This window comes from Miscanthus floridulus, chromosome 4, assembly GCF_019320115.1.
Source record: "Miscanthus floridulus cultivar M001 chromosome 4, ASM1932011v1, whole genome shotgun sequence".
Classification (NCBI taxonomy): domain Eukaryota; kingdom Viridiplantae; phylum Streptophyta; class Magnoliopsida; order Poales; family Poaceae; genus Miscanthus; species Miscanthus floridulus.
The window spans coordinates 83,791,645-83,804,289 of record NC_089583.1 but is presented as its reverse complement, the minus strand read 5'-3'; the positions used below and the strand labels follow the sequence as shown (position 1 = coordinate 83,804,289).

Sequence of the window (12,645 nt, the reverse complement as noted above, 5' to 3'; positions counted from 1 at the left end):
TGACTGCCGGAAGTTCCGACCCCAGCACCGAGAGTCCCGACGTAGATCTGGGTTTTTGACCACGCTGTGTCGTTTGACCGCATCATTTATACCTGGCCTGGTCCATTTACTACAGTTATTTTCTTCCCCCCCGAACTCCCATCGCCCTCACCTTTCCTCGCGCCGCCCGCACCCTTCCTCGCGCCGCCCTCGCTCCTCCTCGCGCCGCCGCGTCGTGCCCTGCCCGCCCACCCGCGGCCCCGGCCTGCTCTAGGCAGCCGAGAGTTCCGACCCCATCCCTTCTAGTTGCGCTGCCGGGAGTCTTGTCGGCACTACCACCCTCTTCGCCCCCTTCCACCGCCCGTGCTTCGATCTTCTTCCTCAGATCGGTGGTAGGGATTTCGTTCGTGGTGGTGCTAGTGCTCGTCGATTCGTTCATGGACTGCGGATTTCGTCTTCCTCCATCTCCTCTTTCCTCGATTCAAGGTACTACCATGGCGCCCTAACCCTAATGCAATGTACCTTGCGATTTGCCTATATTCTTTCTCCCTCTCTACTCCTCTATCCTCCTTGTATGAATGTGTGTCGCGATTTGAAGCCCCATGAATGGGATGATCACCATGTGCATCGAAAGTCCCGACGACTGTTGGAGGTTCCGACCGTCGGAACTTCTGACGTCGGCCAGAACTCCCGGCTATTGAAACTCCCAGCAACGGTCAGGACTCCCGACCCAATAGTGAACACTCCATTCATGTTTCTTCACTTCTCGTTGTTCGTTCGCTTCTCGTTGTCTTGTTTCTTAGTTCCCCTTCATGTTTTCCATAATCATGGACGATGGCAGTCCATCGCGTCACAAGGAGAAGGGGTCTAAGAAGAATTAGGACCGTGTCGCTATCCCCAAGGCGTCTGGCCGCACCAAAGCGGCATATCCCCATGCTGCTGGTGGTGGTTCCCATGCTGCCCATCGCCATGACGATCAAGGATCATCTGCTGCCACTCCTCCTGCTCTGGCCTTTGTTGGGGATGTTCCGATTGTTGATGCTGAAGAAGAAGCTCTTGAGCGTGCCGGCCGCACCATTGCTGCTCCACCGGTTCATGGCCCGGGCTTCGTCACTAAGCTTGTTCCCTTCCCGGGCGTTTCACCAGTCATGCGGGAGCCCGCCATGGCTCCTAATCCTACTGGTGGCTGGATTCCTCCTCTACCAGTTGACTACCGTCACCGGGTTAGGGACATCAGGTCCATGAGGGGAAGAAACCTTTATGCTGAGGACGAGAAGGATCTCTGGCTTGAGTATCGCTTCTGGCACCTGTTCCATTATGACTTTTATGATTCCATCATCTATCTAAAGTTTTTGAAGAAGAGGGAGCCACCGGTCCTTTAGATGAAGTGCATTAATGCATACTCTCTTAGTAAGTTCAAGGAGCCTGAGCTAGAGCAGATGGTTCATGATATACTCTCAATGGGGCTGTCCTACTTGCTAGAGTTTAGGAAGCATTGGAACAATGAGCTTATTTGTCAGTTTTATGCTTCCTATCATCATGAACGAGACCCTACCGGTGCTATTGACATTGTTCATTGGACCACTGAAGGCAAGAACAATAAGGTGGACTTCATTACTTTCTCTCGCCTTCTTGGTTTAAGTCAAGCCGACCACACTGCACCTGAATTGACTGAGTATGAGGATGTGGCTTTGGAGGAGTACCAACATATGTATCTTGATGGACATACAACTAATGGACAAACAGTATATCTAAAGCCCTATTACTATGTCCTCAATAACATTCTGAGACAGATCTTGTATCCGAAGCAAGGTGACACCACCTTCCTTCGTGATGATTTTCAGAAGGTGCTTCAGCGATTTGGAGATGATTTTAAGAAATTTTCCATCAATAGATACATTTGGAACAAGATACATGATGCTACTGAGGATCCGGTGAAGCATCTTCCCTATGCCCCATACATTATGCATGTGATTGAGCAAGTGTCCAACATCTGGTTCCCCACAGACACTCACCACAACCTCCTCAAGATCTCCAACAAGACGTTGATCGCTGCTGCAAAAGAACTAAGGGAGAAAGGTGCTGTAGCCAAAGCCAAAGGAAATGGTGTTTTGGGTTCTCGCTCTTGTCGTGGTGCTTCACCACCTGCTGCTGCTGCTCGCTCTTCTAGTGTCGAGCCCCTCTCTTCTTCCTCCTCTGGTAAGAAGCCCAACAAGTTCAAGTTCCTCATGACATACATGTTTCGACAGTGTTGTGCTAGTGCTCAACGTGAGCACGATATGCAAGAGAGGCTCTATCGGTTGGAACAGCATGCAGGCATTGTGTCTTCTCCTCCGCCGCCATTTGTGCCTCCCCGTGATCCGTTGGCTCTATATGATGAGGCTTGTGCGGCATATGAAGCTGATGCGACTTCTCGCCCTCATGGCAAGGGCAAGGCGACTGAAGAGGATGAGGAATACATAGAGGATGATGACGATGAAGACAATGATGGAGGTGATGATGATGGTGACCAAGATGAGGATGATGACTACGAGGATGAGTAGTTGGTTTTTCATGCGGCCTACCCCTTTTGGCACTTGTTGACAAAGGGGGAGTGTTAGGCTTTGATATCTTGTAATAAGTTAGTTGGTTATTTACTTTTGAGACTTTAAAACTTTTAGCTTGTAGGCACTAAGTCATGTGGTGGCTAGCTTGTGATGGACATCTATTTATATGTGTTTGTGATGAATGATTGTAGGATAAGGAAGGGTTTTGTATCTATCTTATTAGCTTGTGCTTATCTCTACTTGTGATGGTGGATGTATTTTGGATGGCTATGTGATGCTTTGAGATTTTACCTTAAAATCTTGGCCATCATATTCTCTTTTACTTGTTGCGTGAAATAACATGTCATATTGCATTCTTTTTTATGGATATATATTTGTTCACACATACTTGTTGCACCCCACGGATTGCAAAATTTAGGGGGAGCTTTTATCTTGATGTATGCAAATCATGTATAGATGATTATAATTGAAATTCAAATTCATGCATACATCAAGGGGGAGCTCTTTATAAATTTTGGGTTTCAAAAGCTTTAAATTCTTTCATTCTTATAAAAGCCTAAGTTGGTTGTCATCAATTACCAAAAAGGGGAAGATTGAAAGTGCATTTGCCCCCTATGTGGGTTTTGGTGTATTGATGACATCCAAATTAAGGACTAATATGATCTTAATGAGATATGTCGTAGCTATTAGTCCCTTGAAAGATTCAAAGAGTTGATAAAGATGAAATGATATCCCTCAATTCTTGAAGTTGAAAAGGTGGACAAACTCAAACGCTCTCCAAAGGTTTTATTTTTGTTTTTGAGTTTAGGATCTGCCGCACTATAAAGAGAGATGCAAACTTAGTTGGTCTAAGGAAGATAGAGTGCTCAAGCATATAAATAAAATCAAAAGAGAGACATTCTAGCACTCCACGAGCACGTAGAATATTTTTCTGTGACTGTCGGTGTCGAAAGTCCCGACGTAAGCCGAAAGTTTTGACTCCCAGTCACTTAGCCTGTGCGGTGACTGTGGACGTCGAAAGTCCCGACGTGAGTCAGAACTACCAACAGTCGGAAGTCCTGACCCAAGCCGGGAGCCCCGACACCTGTGGTTCTGCTGGCTGGCCGTCTGCGCCCGTCGAAAGTCCCGACGTACGTCGGAACTCCCGACAGTCAGAAGTCCCGACCCATGTCGGGAGTCCCGACTCCTGGGGCTATACTGGTTGTCTAACTGCGCACGTCGGAAGTCCCAACATTTGTCGGGAGTTCCGACATTGACTTGCACGCGCGGACTTCTGACCCTGTGTGAACAGTGCTTTCTGTTAATGTTGGAAGTCCCGAGATCTGCGTCGGAACTTCCGACGTAGATCTAAACAGTTAGATTTTTACTAAGAGTATAAATAGCCCTCTCTTCACTTGTAACCGTTACGGACTCATTCACAACTGACCCAACTTCGTCCCAACAACTCCCAAGCAAGAAAGGCACCCCTCTCCTCCATCCTTTGCTCCAATCTTCGATTCCCTTAGGGTTTTGAGTGAAAGGAGAGTGGATTAAGTGAGAGAATCACTTTGGTAAGCTTGAGCACTTGATTTCTTCGTCAAGCCGGTTGGTTTTGTGTCTATTACTCTTAGGGCTTTGCCCTTAGCCGGCTATGCATTGCCCAAGAGCTTCCATCTTGTGGAAGAGCCTTGGGAAGTTTGTATTACCCTTTGATTTCTTAGTGGAAAGCTCAAGTGACCTTTGTGGTCGCTTTGAGAGAGGTAAGGAGGTGGAATAGACTCCGACCTTTGTGGTCACCTCAACAACGAGGACATAGGAGCTTCTTTGTGGGGTTACCGAACCTCGGGATAAATCCTTGTGTCCCGTGTCCTTGTTGTTGCGATTGCTAGAGATTACTTGTATTTGTTTGTCTCTCTCTTGAACTTCATTTTAGGGTTTGGACTCGATCTACGGTTTGGAGGCATTACAGCGTCAAGGGAGTGACACAACCTCTTCACCAAACCACAAGGAAGTGGGTTGTAAGATTATTTATCCGCAAAGTCAAATTTGGCACTGCTTTTGTAGTTCACATAGGCGTCGGGACTGCTGACGTTTGTGTCGAAACTTCTGACGACGTCGGGAGTTCCGACCTAAACGCCGGGATTTCCGACATTGACTGATAAATTTGAACTTAGCATTTGCAGTTATTTTTTAGATACGCCTATTCAATCCCCCTCTAGGCATTGTTAGATCCTTTCAGGACAGCGAGCGGTGAAGCGGGCGACAGCCGGTAGAGGAGGCGTGGGCGACGGCGGGGCTAGCTGGCGGCGACGGTGAGAGGGAGAGACAGAGAGCGTGAGAGGGAGAGATAGAGCGCGAGAGAGAGCTGCGGCAGCCACACGTGGTTATCCGGTACCTCGGCGCCAGAATACATGGTACTGAGGTCGGCGCCAAGATTTGTGGCGCCGACCTCGGCGCCATGTATTCTAGCGCCAAGGTACCGACCACGTCAACGCCACCTAGGCTGCCCTTCTGTGCTCGGCCAGGCACCTCGGAGCCAAGATCTGTGACGCCGAGACGTGTTACCTCGGCGCCATGAGTCCTGGCGCCGACCCCTAGGGTACAAAGATGTGTTTACGTCTCCCAAGAGGCAAAACGTAAATTTTCTTCAAAAAAAAAGAGCCGAATTGTAAAAAATTGGGACAATCTGCTTACGCACAGACAAATAGTAAAGACACTAGGCATGAAGTCACTGACAGGATAACTATTGCTAGAAAAAAGGTAGTACACGCATCCGGGAGCAGTTGAAACCTAGCAGATTATTCAGCAATCACCAAGCCACATGGAATTTTCCCCGCCCTTCATTTCTTCCTGAGCCTCGTCTTCAGCCTCTCAACCGCGCCCCGCAGAGTATCTTCATCCTTGCAGAAGGTAAACCTCACCAGCTTCTTCCCCTCCTCAGGGTTGAGATAAAATACGCTCGGTGGTATAGCGGCCACGCCGACTTCACGAATCAAGTACTCGCAGAACTCTATGTCATTGTTGAAACCGAAGGGGGTGTGGTCGACCATGATGAAGTATGTTCCACTTGATGGGTAAACAATAAACCCTGCGGCTTCTAGTCCTTCTAACAGTATAGCCTTTTTTGCGCTGTAGTCCCTCTTCAGTTCCTCGTAGTAGCTATCTGGTGCTCTCAGAGCTGCTGCTGCTGCTGCTTGCATTGGTGTGCAGGTTGCAAATGTCAGGAATGAGTGTGCTTGCCTAAGACCCCATGTCAGGTGTGGCGGTGCGATTGCCCACCCAATCTTCCATCCTGTAAGAGAGAATGTCTTCCCCAGAGAGTTCATGGTCACAGTCCTCTCATACATGCCAGGGATAGAAGCCATCGATATATGATCAGCCTCAAATGCCAGCTTGTCATAGACCTCATCAGAAAACAGCAAAACATCATTTTCCTTGCAGAGGGTGGCGATAAATTCAAGCTCCTCCCTAGTGAACATTTTCCCAGTTGGATTATGTGGTGTGTTTATCATTATCGCTTTGGTGTTCTTGGAGACTGCCACCTTCAGCTCTTCAAGCGGGACTGCGAAATCTGGAGCACGGAGGGTAATGGCCTTTACATTGGCACCAGCCATCGACAGTGTAGCCTCATATGAATCGTAGAATGGGGCAAACAATATCACCTCATCGCCAGGATTAATCAGACCTAATATTGTTGAAGCTATTGCTTCAGTGCATCCAGATGTAACAGTCACTTCTTTGTCAGGGTCAACTTGCAATCCACTGTCCTTCAGGAACCTTTCAGCAATAGCCAAGTTCAGTTCAGGCACACCAAACCCTCTTGCATACTGATTCTTCCCAGCATTGATAGCTTGAATAGCGGCCTCTTTCACAAAGTCTGGGCCATCAAAATTCGGAAAGCCCTGACCAAGGTTTATTGCTCCATGCTTGATGGCAAGCATGCTCATCTGAGTGAAAATTGTTGTCTTGAACTTTTCCAACCGCTTTGCAACCTGGAATTGGGAAATCGAACATGGGTCAAATTCCAAGCTCAAGGTAGTCTTGCAACCTGGATGGGAGAGAATGGCCAAATTGCAAACTCAAGGTAGTCTACTTTGACAGCAAGTAAACCCACTGCTATAAGGACAGACATAATAAAACAATGTCTAAAACAAGAATTTCGTTTGATCACCCTATTACTAAAACTTTCATAAAATATTCTTTCATGATGTCAGCTGGACTTCAACACAATGTACAATGGGCATGGGAATTGGAAAAGCAAATCGATAATGGACTCTACATGAGACCTCAGGCTGACAAGTCAAACCACTTATCAGTTATCATCTGCCATATCCATATTGAACAAGCGATGGTCAACCAGAATCTGAAACTAAAGTCAACTTATTACTCATGATGTATGAATTGTAAACGAATCCAAATACTATATAGAGCACTTTCATGTCAAGCTGAAATGTTAAATAGATCATTTTTCAAGGTCTGAGACAACAAAAAGAAATCAAAGTAGGCAAACCATGACCTCAGGATGGACCACTGGGTTTTATGTCAAGAAATCTTATACCTATGTAGTATCAAACTATGGATCTGTCGATCTGAAATAGTGCATTAGTATAGGCTTTACCTCAGAGCCCTATGCTAGAGGTATGGACAGAGGATCAGTTCCCGATGAAGTTACTTTGCTTACATGGTGTCTCGCAAAATTGCAAATGTAGCTTTTCATATAGACACCTATACTGACCACACGCTCAAATACAAGTGAGACTGCCCGAGGAACCTCGGAACATGTCTACCGAGCACACACTACTCGTGTGCGCACACTCAGGGGAAAACCCCCGGTGCAACACCCGGTTCATCCCAGACTGGGATTGGAACACGGGTGGGTGCCCTCCATGACAGGAGGAGCAACCACCGTGCTGTGAGCGCGTTTGCGCAAATGTAGCTTTGATCTGAGTATTCTTATGTCAATATGTCTTCCTTCTTTATGCAGGGAGTTATTTCAATCTTTTAAATTCACAAACTTCAGGCATGTCAAAACAAAGGGAAAATTCAGGCTGCATGGTGATACAACAATGTGCCAAACAGCTAAAAGGTTGCAGAAATATAGCATGATTTTATCTAATCACTGCATTCTTGCCGAATAGGGTGGTAATTAGCAGCATATACAGGAGAATCCCATAAGCATCAGACAGTTGGTTTTCAGCCAAGGGCCTGAGAAGAAGAAAAACATCCAGGGTAAAAACTATATGTCTATGGCATGCTGTATTCTGCCAGATTTACACTTCCATACATGCTGATTGTTGGCCACGATGACATAGGAACCTCATATAAATGACATGGCTGCTCGTCATCATGTGTACGCTCTTTTTATTGCTGGGCACTATCCTACTGGAGCAAACAGGCAAAGCAACTCTATAGCAAAGAAATTCTGCCACGAAAGCTCTTAAGAGCAGTGTACCTATTGAATAGATATATAATTCCTCCTACAACATTATTGGATAAATATTCCTTGCAATGAACAATATTGCATGCATAGGGAATCTGTAGCCTGCTTGATAGGGTTACAGATTCAGATGGTTGACTGGTATCAACAATCAGGTCTATTTCAAAATATGAAAATTAATGATTAGCAAGAAGCAAACATCTTTCAGGTGTATAATAAAGTAATAAACACATAAAGGAGTAGCAGATGGAGGAATGGCAATACATTGCACAAAAGGAACATACAAAAAGTATCAACAGCATGAACTATAAAAGTAGTAGCAATGCTCTGTAATATGGGTGCAGCAAGCAAGACAAGAATTCGATACTCTTGTTGAGGGCAATGCCACCACTTTTCATCTAGTAATCAATAACCAGTAATGAAGTATAAATGGGTACAAGGGTATTAAGAGTTTTAGCAGGACGAAAACCTTCTCAGTTTTACTATAAACTATCTAACTATCTAAGAAACATGCTAGCTAGCTAGCTGCCTTTTTCATTAGCAATATCATTCAAATAAATGAAACATATAAACTTTGTTTTCTCAAGTACAATGAAACATATATAATAAATAAATTCATCGACATTAACTGATTGTTTGAATAATGGCATGACTGATAAAATAGTTTGAGAAAATGCTGCTCAAATTTATTCACGACAAATAGCTTCCCTCTTTCCTGGCATATACTGTGTGCTATTTGAGCTATCATGACGCAGATGGTTTTGGATGGATTCAATTTTCCGAACATACGTGGCGCACCCGATGTGGGTCCACATCCGTGGTGCCAATTCACCAAAAGGCCCTCAAATTGACTCGGTAAGCTCTTACAGAGCTATTCCAAAATAACCTCACATCAACCATGTGATAGACTATATTACATGCAGTTACATGCATAGCAGTAGCAAGGGCTACTTTGGTAGAGGTCCTCATGCCTTTTTATTTAACAAAAACCGGCAGGAGAGCTGGTTGTTTATATATTTAAAAAGAAAGAGGCCCAGACTAGCAAGTGTAACAATAGAACAACAAAAAGAACCTGTACAGTTACTTTTCCGGCCACCACCGAAGGTAGAAAAAAAAGACAGATTCAACGACCAATCAAGTCCTGGTTCACTGGGAGAAGTGATTATGTGACCAAGACCTCTTGCTTCTGATTCTCGCCTTATCGGAGACAAATGATTATGTGACCAAAAGTGATTATCTCATAAACTCTTAAGTTCAGTCGGACTAGAATCGCTTCTCTATATATCGTTTGTCTCAAGTAATCGATGAGTGCACTAAACCGAAAATAGTCAAAATACGTTTCAGTTATCAGCAGCTCCCCGTCCCTCCCTCCCCCCACCCTCCATGGCTCCATCCCCAAGTCCTAGCATCCTGAACACCCATACACAGGGCCCGATGTGGAAGCGCCTACCAAATCTCAGCCGCAGGAACTCGGATAGTCAGTGAAGGAAGAGAGCTGGCGCACGGACCTGCACGGGCCGCTGCTCCGTCGTCTTCGCGGCGCCGCTTTCGTTGGCGGCGGCGGCGGGCGCTGAGGTGGGGGCGGCGGCGGAGGCCATGTGCGAGATCCTCCGGAGCGACGCGCAGAGCGAGCGGCGGAGCAGCGAGGACGAGATAGTGGCGAAGGAATTTAATGGCATCTCATGCCAGGGGAGCGTCGCAGGCGTGGCAAGGGTGGTGGAGCTGGAGGGAAAGGCGGCCAGATTCACGAGGGCGGCCCAGGCGAGTCGAGTCGCGTCCGCGCCGCCCGGACTGCGGTGTGCAGGGCCGGGTGCGAGCGTGACAACTGACAACGACAAGGGTTGCGGCTGCTGTAGACTGCGAGGACCGAGGTGCGGATGTGTGAGTGGGGATGACGAGTGGGTCTGCAAGTTTGTTGGGCCCATTTGGCATCGTGCGAGTTCGCTGAGTTAGGAGTGTGTGGTGTATCAGCTTTTTGTTTGGGGCTCGTGGGCTTGTGCCAGATGCCGCCGCTTTCGTGTGACCGTGTGCAAGGACGGGTTATGAATGGGCTTCGCGTCAGCATTGTCGTGTGCGTGTTCCGCTAAATCTGGGCTCTGGCTGGTTTTTGCTGACCGGGAGAAATCTTTCACGAGAAAAAAAATGTAACATGCGTGGAGAAAAGAATAGAATCATTTAAGTCAAGGTTTATAAATAAATTTCTTTATGTTCGATTGAATCTTTTCTCACCACATTTCATATATAGCTCATAATTTTATGATTTTGGTCTATGGTAATAGCTGTTGATGCAAAATAAAAAGGGGTTGACTCATCAATCTGAAATTATCTATGCATTTGACATTCTTAGCATCATCATCCTTCCTTAGTTTGATTTGTCAATAGATTTATGCTACATTCTTAAATCATATAGTTGTCTATGATTTTAGATCTGTCATTAGCCACCTTCTTGCAGATCATACTACTTCAAAGCATGTTTTTGCTTCTATTACATTTTTGGATGTGTTTACTTAAATCGTGATATGAGCTTCAGCATTGGTCCTGTTCGCTTTGCTGAAAAGCCAAGGCTGAAAATACTGTTCGCTGATTTGTTGTGAGAGAAAAATACTGTTCATTTGCTGAAATAGTATGGCTCATAAGACAAGCGAACATGACCATTAACTAGTTAACGGAAAGGCGGGAGAATTCATTTAGTTACTGATTAAAGCTTCTCCATTTAGTTATTGATCAAAGCCACCCTTAATTAGTATCCTGAGAATGCAATTAACCCCCTCCTAATCAACTAGGGGCCAGAGGCTACATTCTGTCTTGTGCGCCTGCCCGCACACTCTGGACTATGATTCTTAGGCCCAAGACGACCCATTTCGAGGAAAGGTGTCACCCTCCGCGAAGTAGGCATGGGAGATGGGGCCACGACCAAATTCCCCGTGCCCTAGGGGCTTGGTGAGGCCCAGGAGATTCCTGACCTTTGAAGGTGGCAACCGACCAAGGGAAGCCGCCGGCATTTTTGCACCGCCAGATTCAACTTCCCACCCCGACCGACGTGAGGAATCTTCTTTCGTAATTTAACAGATGTCCTGAACCTGACACGTGGGCAGAGCAGCAAGGCTCTAGGCCCTACCGACGCTTTGTCTCCTCGCTCACGCGCGAGGTTGTGTTGGCCACTCCTGGCTCAAGGTCACGTCTGAGGCGTGACGCAACACGACAAGGATGAGCGCACCTGGGCCCATGCGCCAGCTTCTTTCTGCATGCGGCCACGTCCTTAGCGTGCAACGGACGCCACGAGGATGATGAGCCCAGGTAAGACACAACGTCAACTCCAACTTCTAACAATTAGCTTCAGTCTCTAACAGAGCCCAATAATCCACTACTCCATCTGTTCCATAAAAGAGTTTCTTTCTCATTTCTTGAGATGTCGGTTTAAATTTTGACTATATATATATTATTAATATTTATTGTGTATAATAAATATTATTAAATTAATCACTGAATATATTTTGTATACTAAACTTATTTGGATATATAAATCAAACGATACTTATTTTCTATGGAGAAAATACGTTTCGTCAATGATTAATTATCATGGCCCAACAGGAGAGCCCAACCAGTCTAGCAGTCCACATCGCATTTGATTCCCAATCCCCTGACCCCCTCCAGCCTACCCTCCGGTAAAAATTAGTGGGCTAGCAGCGTTGTTGATGGTAGTTAACATATATCATAAACCGTCGATATAACTTGTATAAATGGCTAAAATGGATCACCAATGTACACTTAGGGGTTTAAACTGACAAATTCTACGAATTTTGGTGAATCTGTGTTTTCAGCAGGATTAAATCAGAAAACCGCCACGGAGGACCTATTCGTAAAAAGAAATCACGAAATTCCGCCGCGTAATCGACGTGGGAAGACCCTAAAAGACTCTAGAAGACGAATCATCGAAGCGGGACATGTGTCTTTGACATGTGGGGCTGCCCGGCCCCTGTGGGTCTCACCTATCAACCTCATTATTATGTTGGTTCTCCACCACCTTAAGGATTGCATCTCCGCCGTTTATTCAAGCCGGTTTGATCCGAGCGCTTAGAATTGATGCTCCGGCCTATATATACCAACTTGTATCCCCTCTCTAGGGCATGTCTCATTTGACCCTGAGAGCTGAGAAGCCAGAAATCCTAATTCGTATGTCCATCAGGATCAGAGCTAGCAATCAAGAGAAGATTAGTCCTCAATAGGATCTAGTCTTGTATTAGAGATAGTGAGATAGAGTGAGAAGGAAGAGTTTGGACGAGTCCCGACCTGTCGGTGCTCTCTCTATGGCTTGTACCCTGACAGAATCAAGTTCTTCTTGAGCTTGCTTCTGAGATTTCTCTAGTAATCGACTTCTAATTCAAGTAAGCATCTTGTTCATATTGTTCTTCAGGTTTGTGACTCTCTTTTGAGTACTTTAATCTTTGTAGCTCCTGGGTTAAAGTAGTATTCATAGTGTAAGTATGGTGCTTAGACTCGGTTACTCGTGGATGTACCCTATTTTTTGGATTAGTGTTAGCTCGCGAGGGTGACTCTTATAGACTCATTAAATCCTTTGTAGTCCATCCTCCCGTTAGTAGGCCTAGCAGGACTTTGTTGCTATAGAAAACATACTATGTCTGTGTTTTCTCTAGTAATATCTCTAGAATTGAACAATAGAAGATAAAGCTTACCGAAGTTAGA

At 45.8% G+C, this 12,645-nt stretch overlaps 1 protein-coding gene across 1 annotated transcript; it reads right to left on the bottom strand.

Annotated features, from left to right (window-relative positions):
• Nucleotides 1-5,116: 5,116 nt before the first annotated feature.
• On the bottom strand, nucleotides 5,117-9,765 carry LOC136551894 (uncharacterized). Its single transcript, XM_066543428.1, has 2 exons — nucleotides 9,450-9,765; nucleotides 5,117-6,496 (listed from the first exon to the last, which is right to left on the bottom strand). Exons 1-2 carry the CDS (start codon nucleotides 9,618-9,620, stop codon nucleotides 5,345-5,347), a joined length of 1,323 nt encoding a protein of 440 aa, XP_066399525.1. The 5' UTR covers nucleotides 9,621-9,765; the 3' UTR covers nucleotides 5,117-5,344.
• Nucleotides 9,766-12,645: the final 2,880 nt, after the last annotated feature.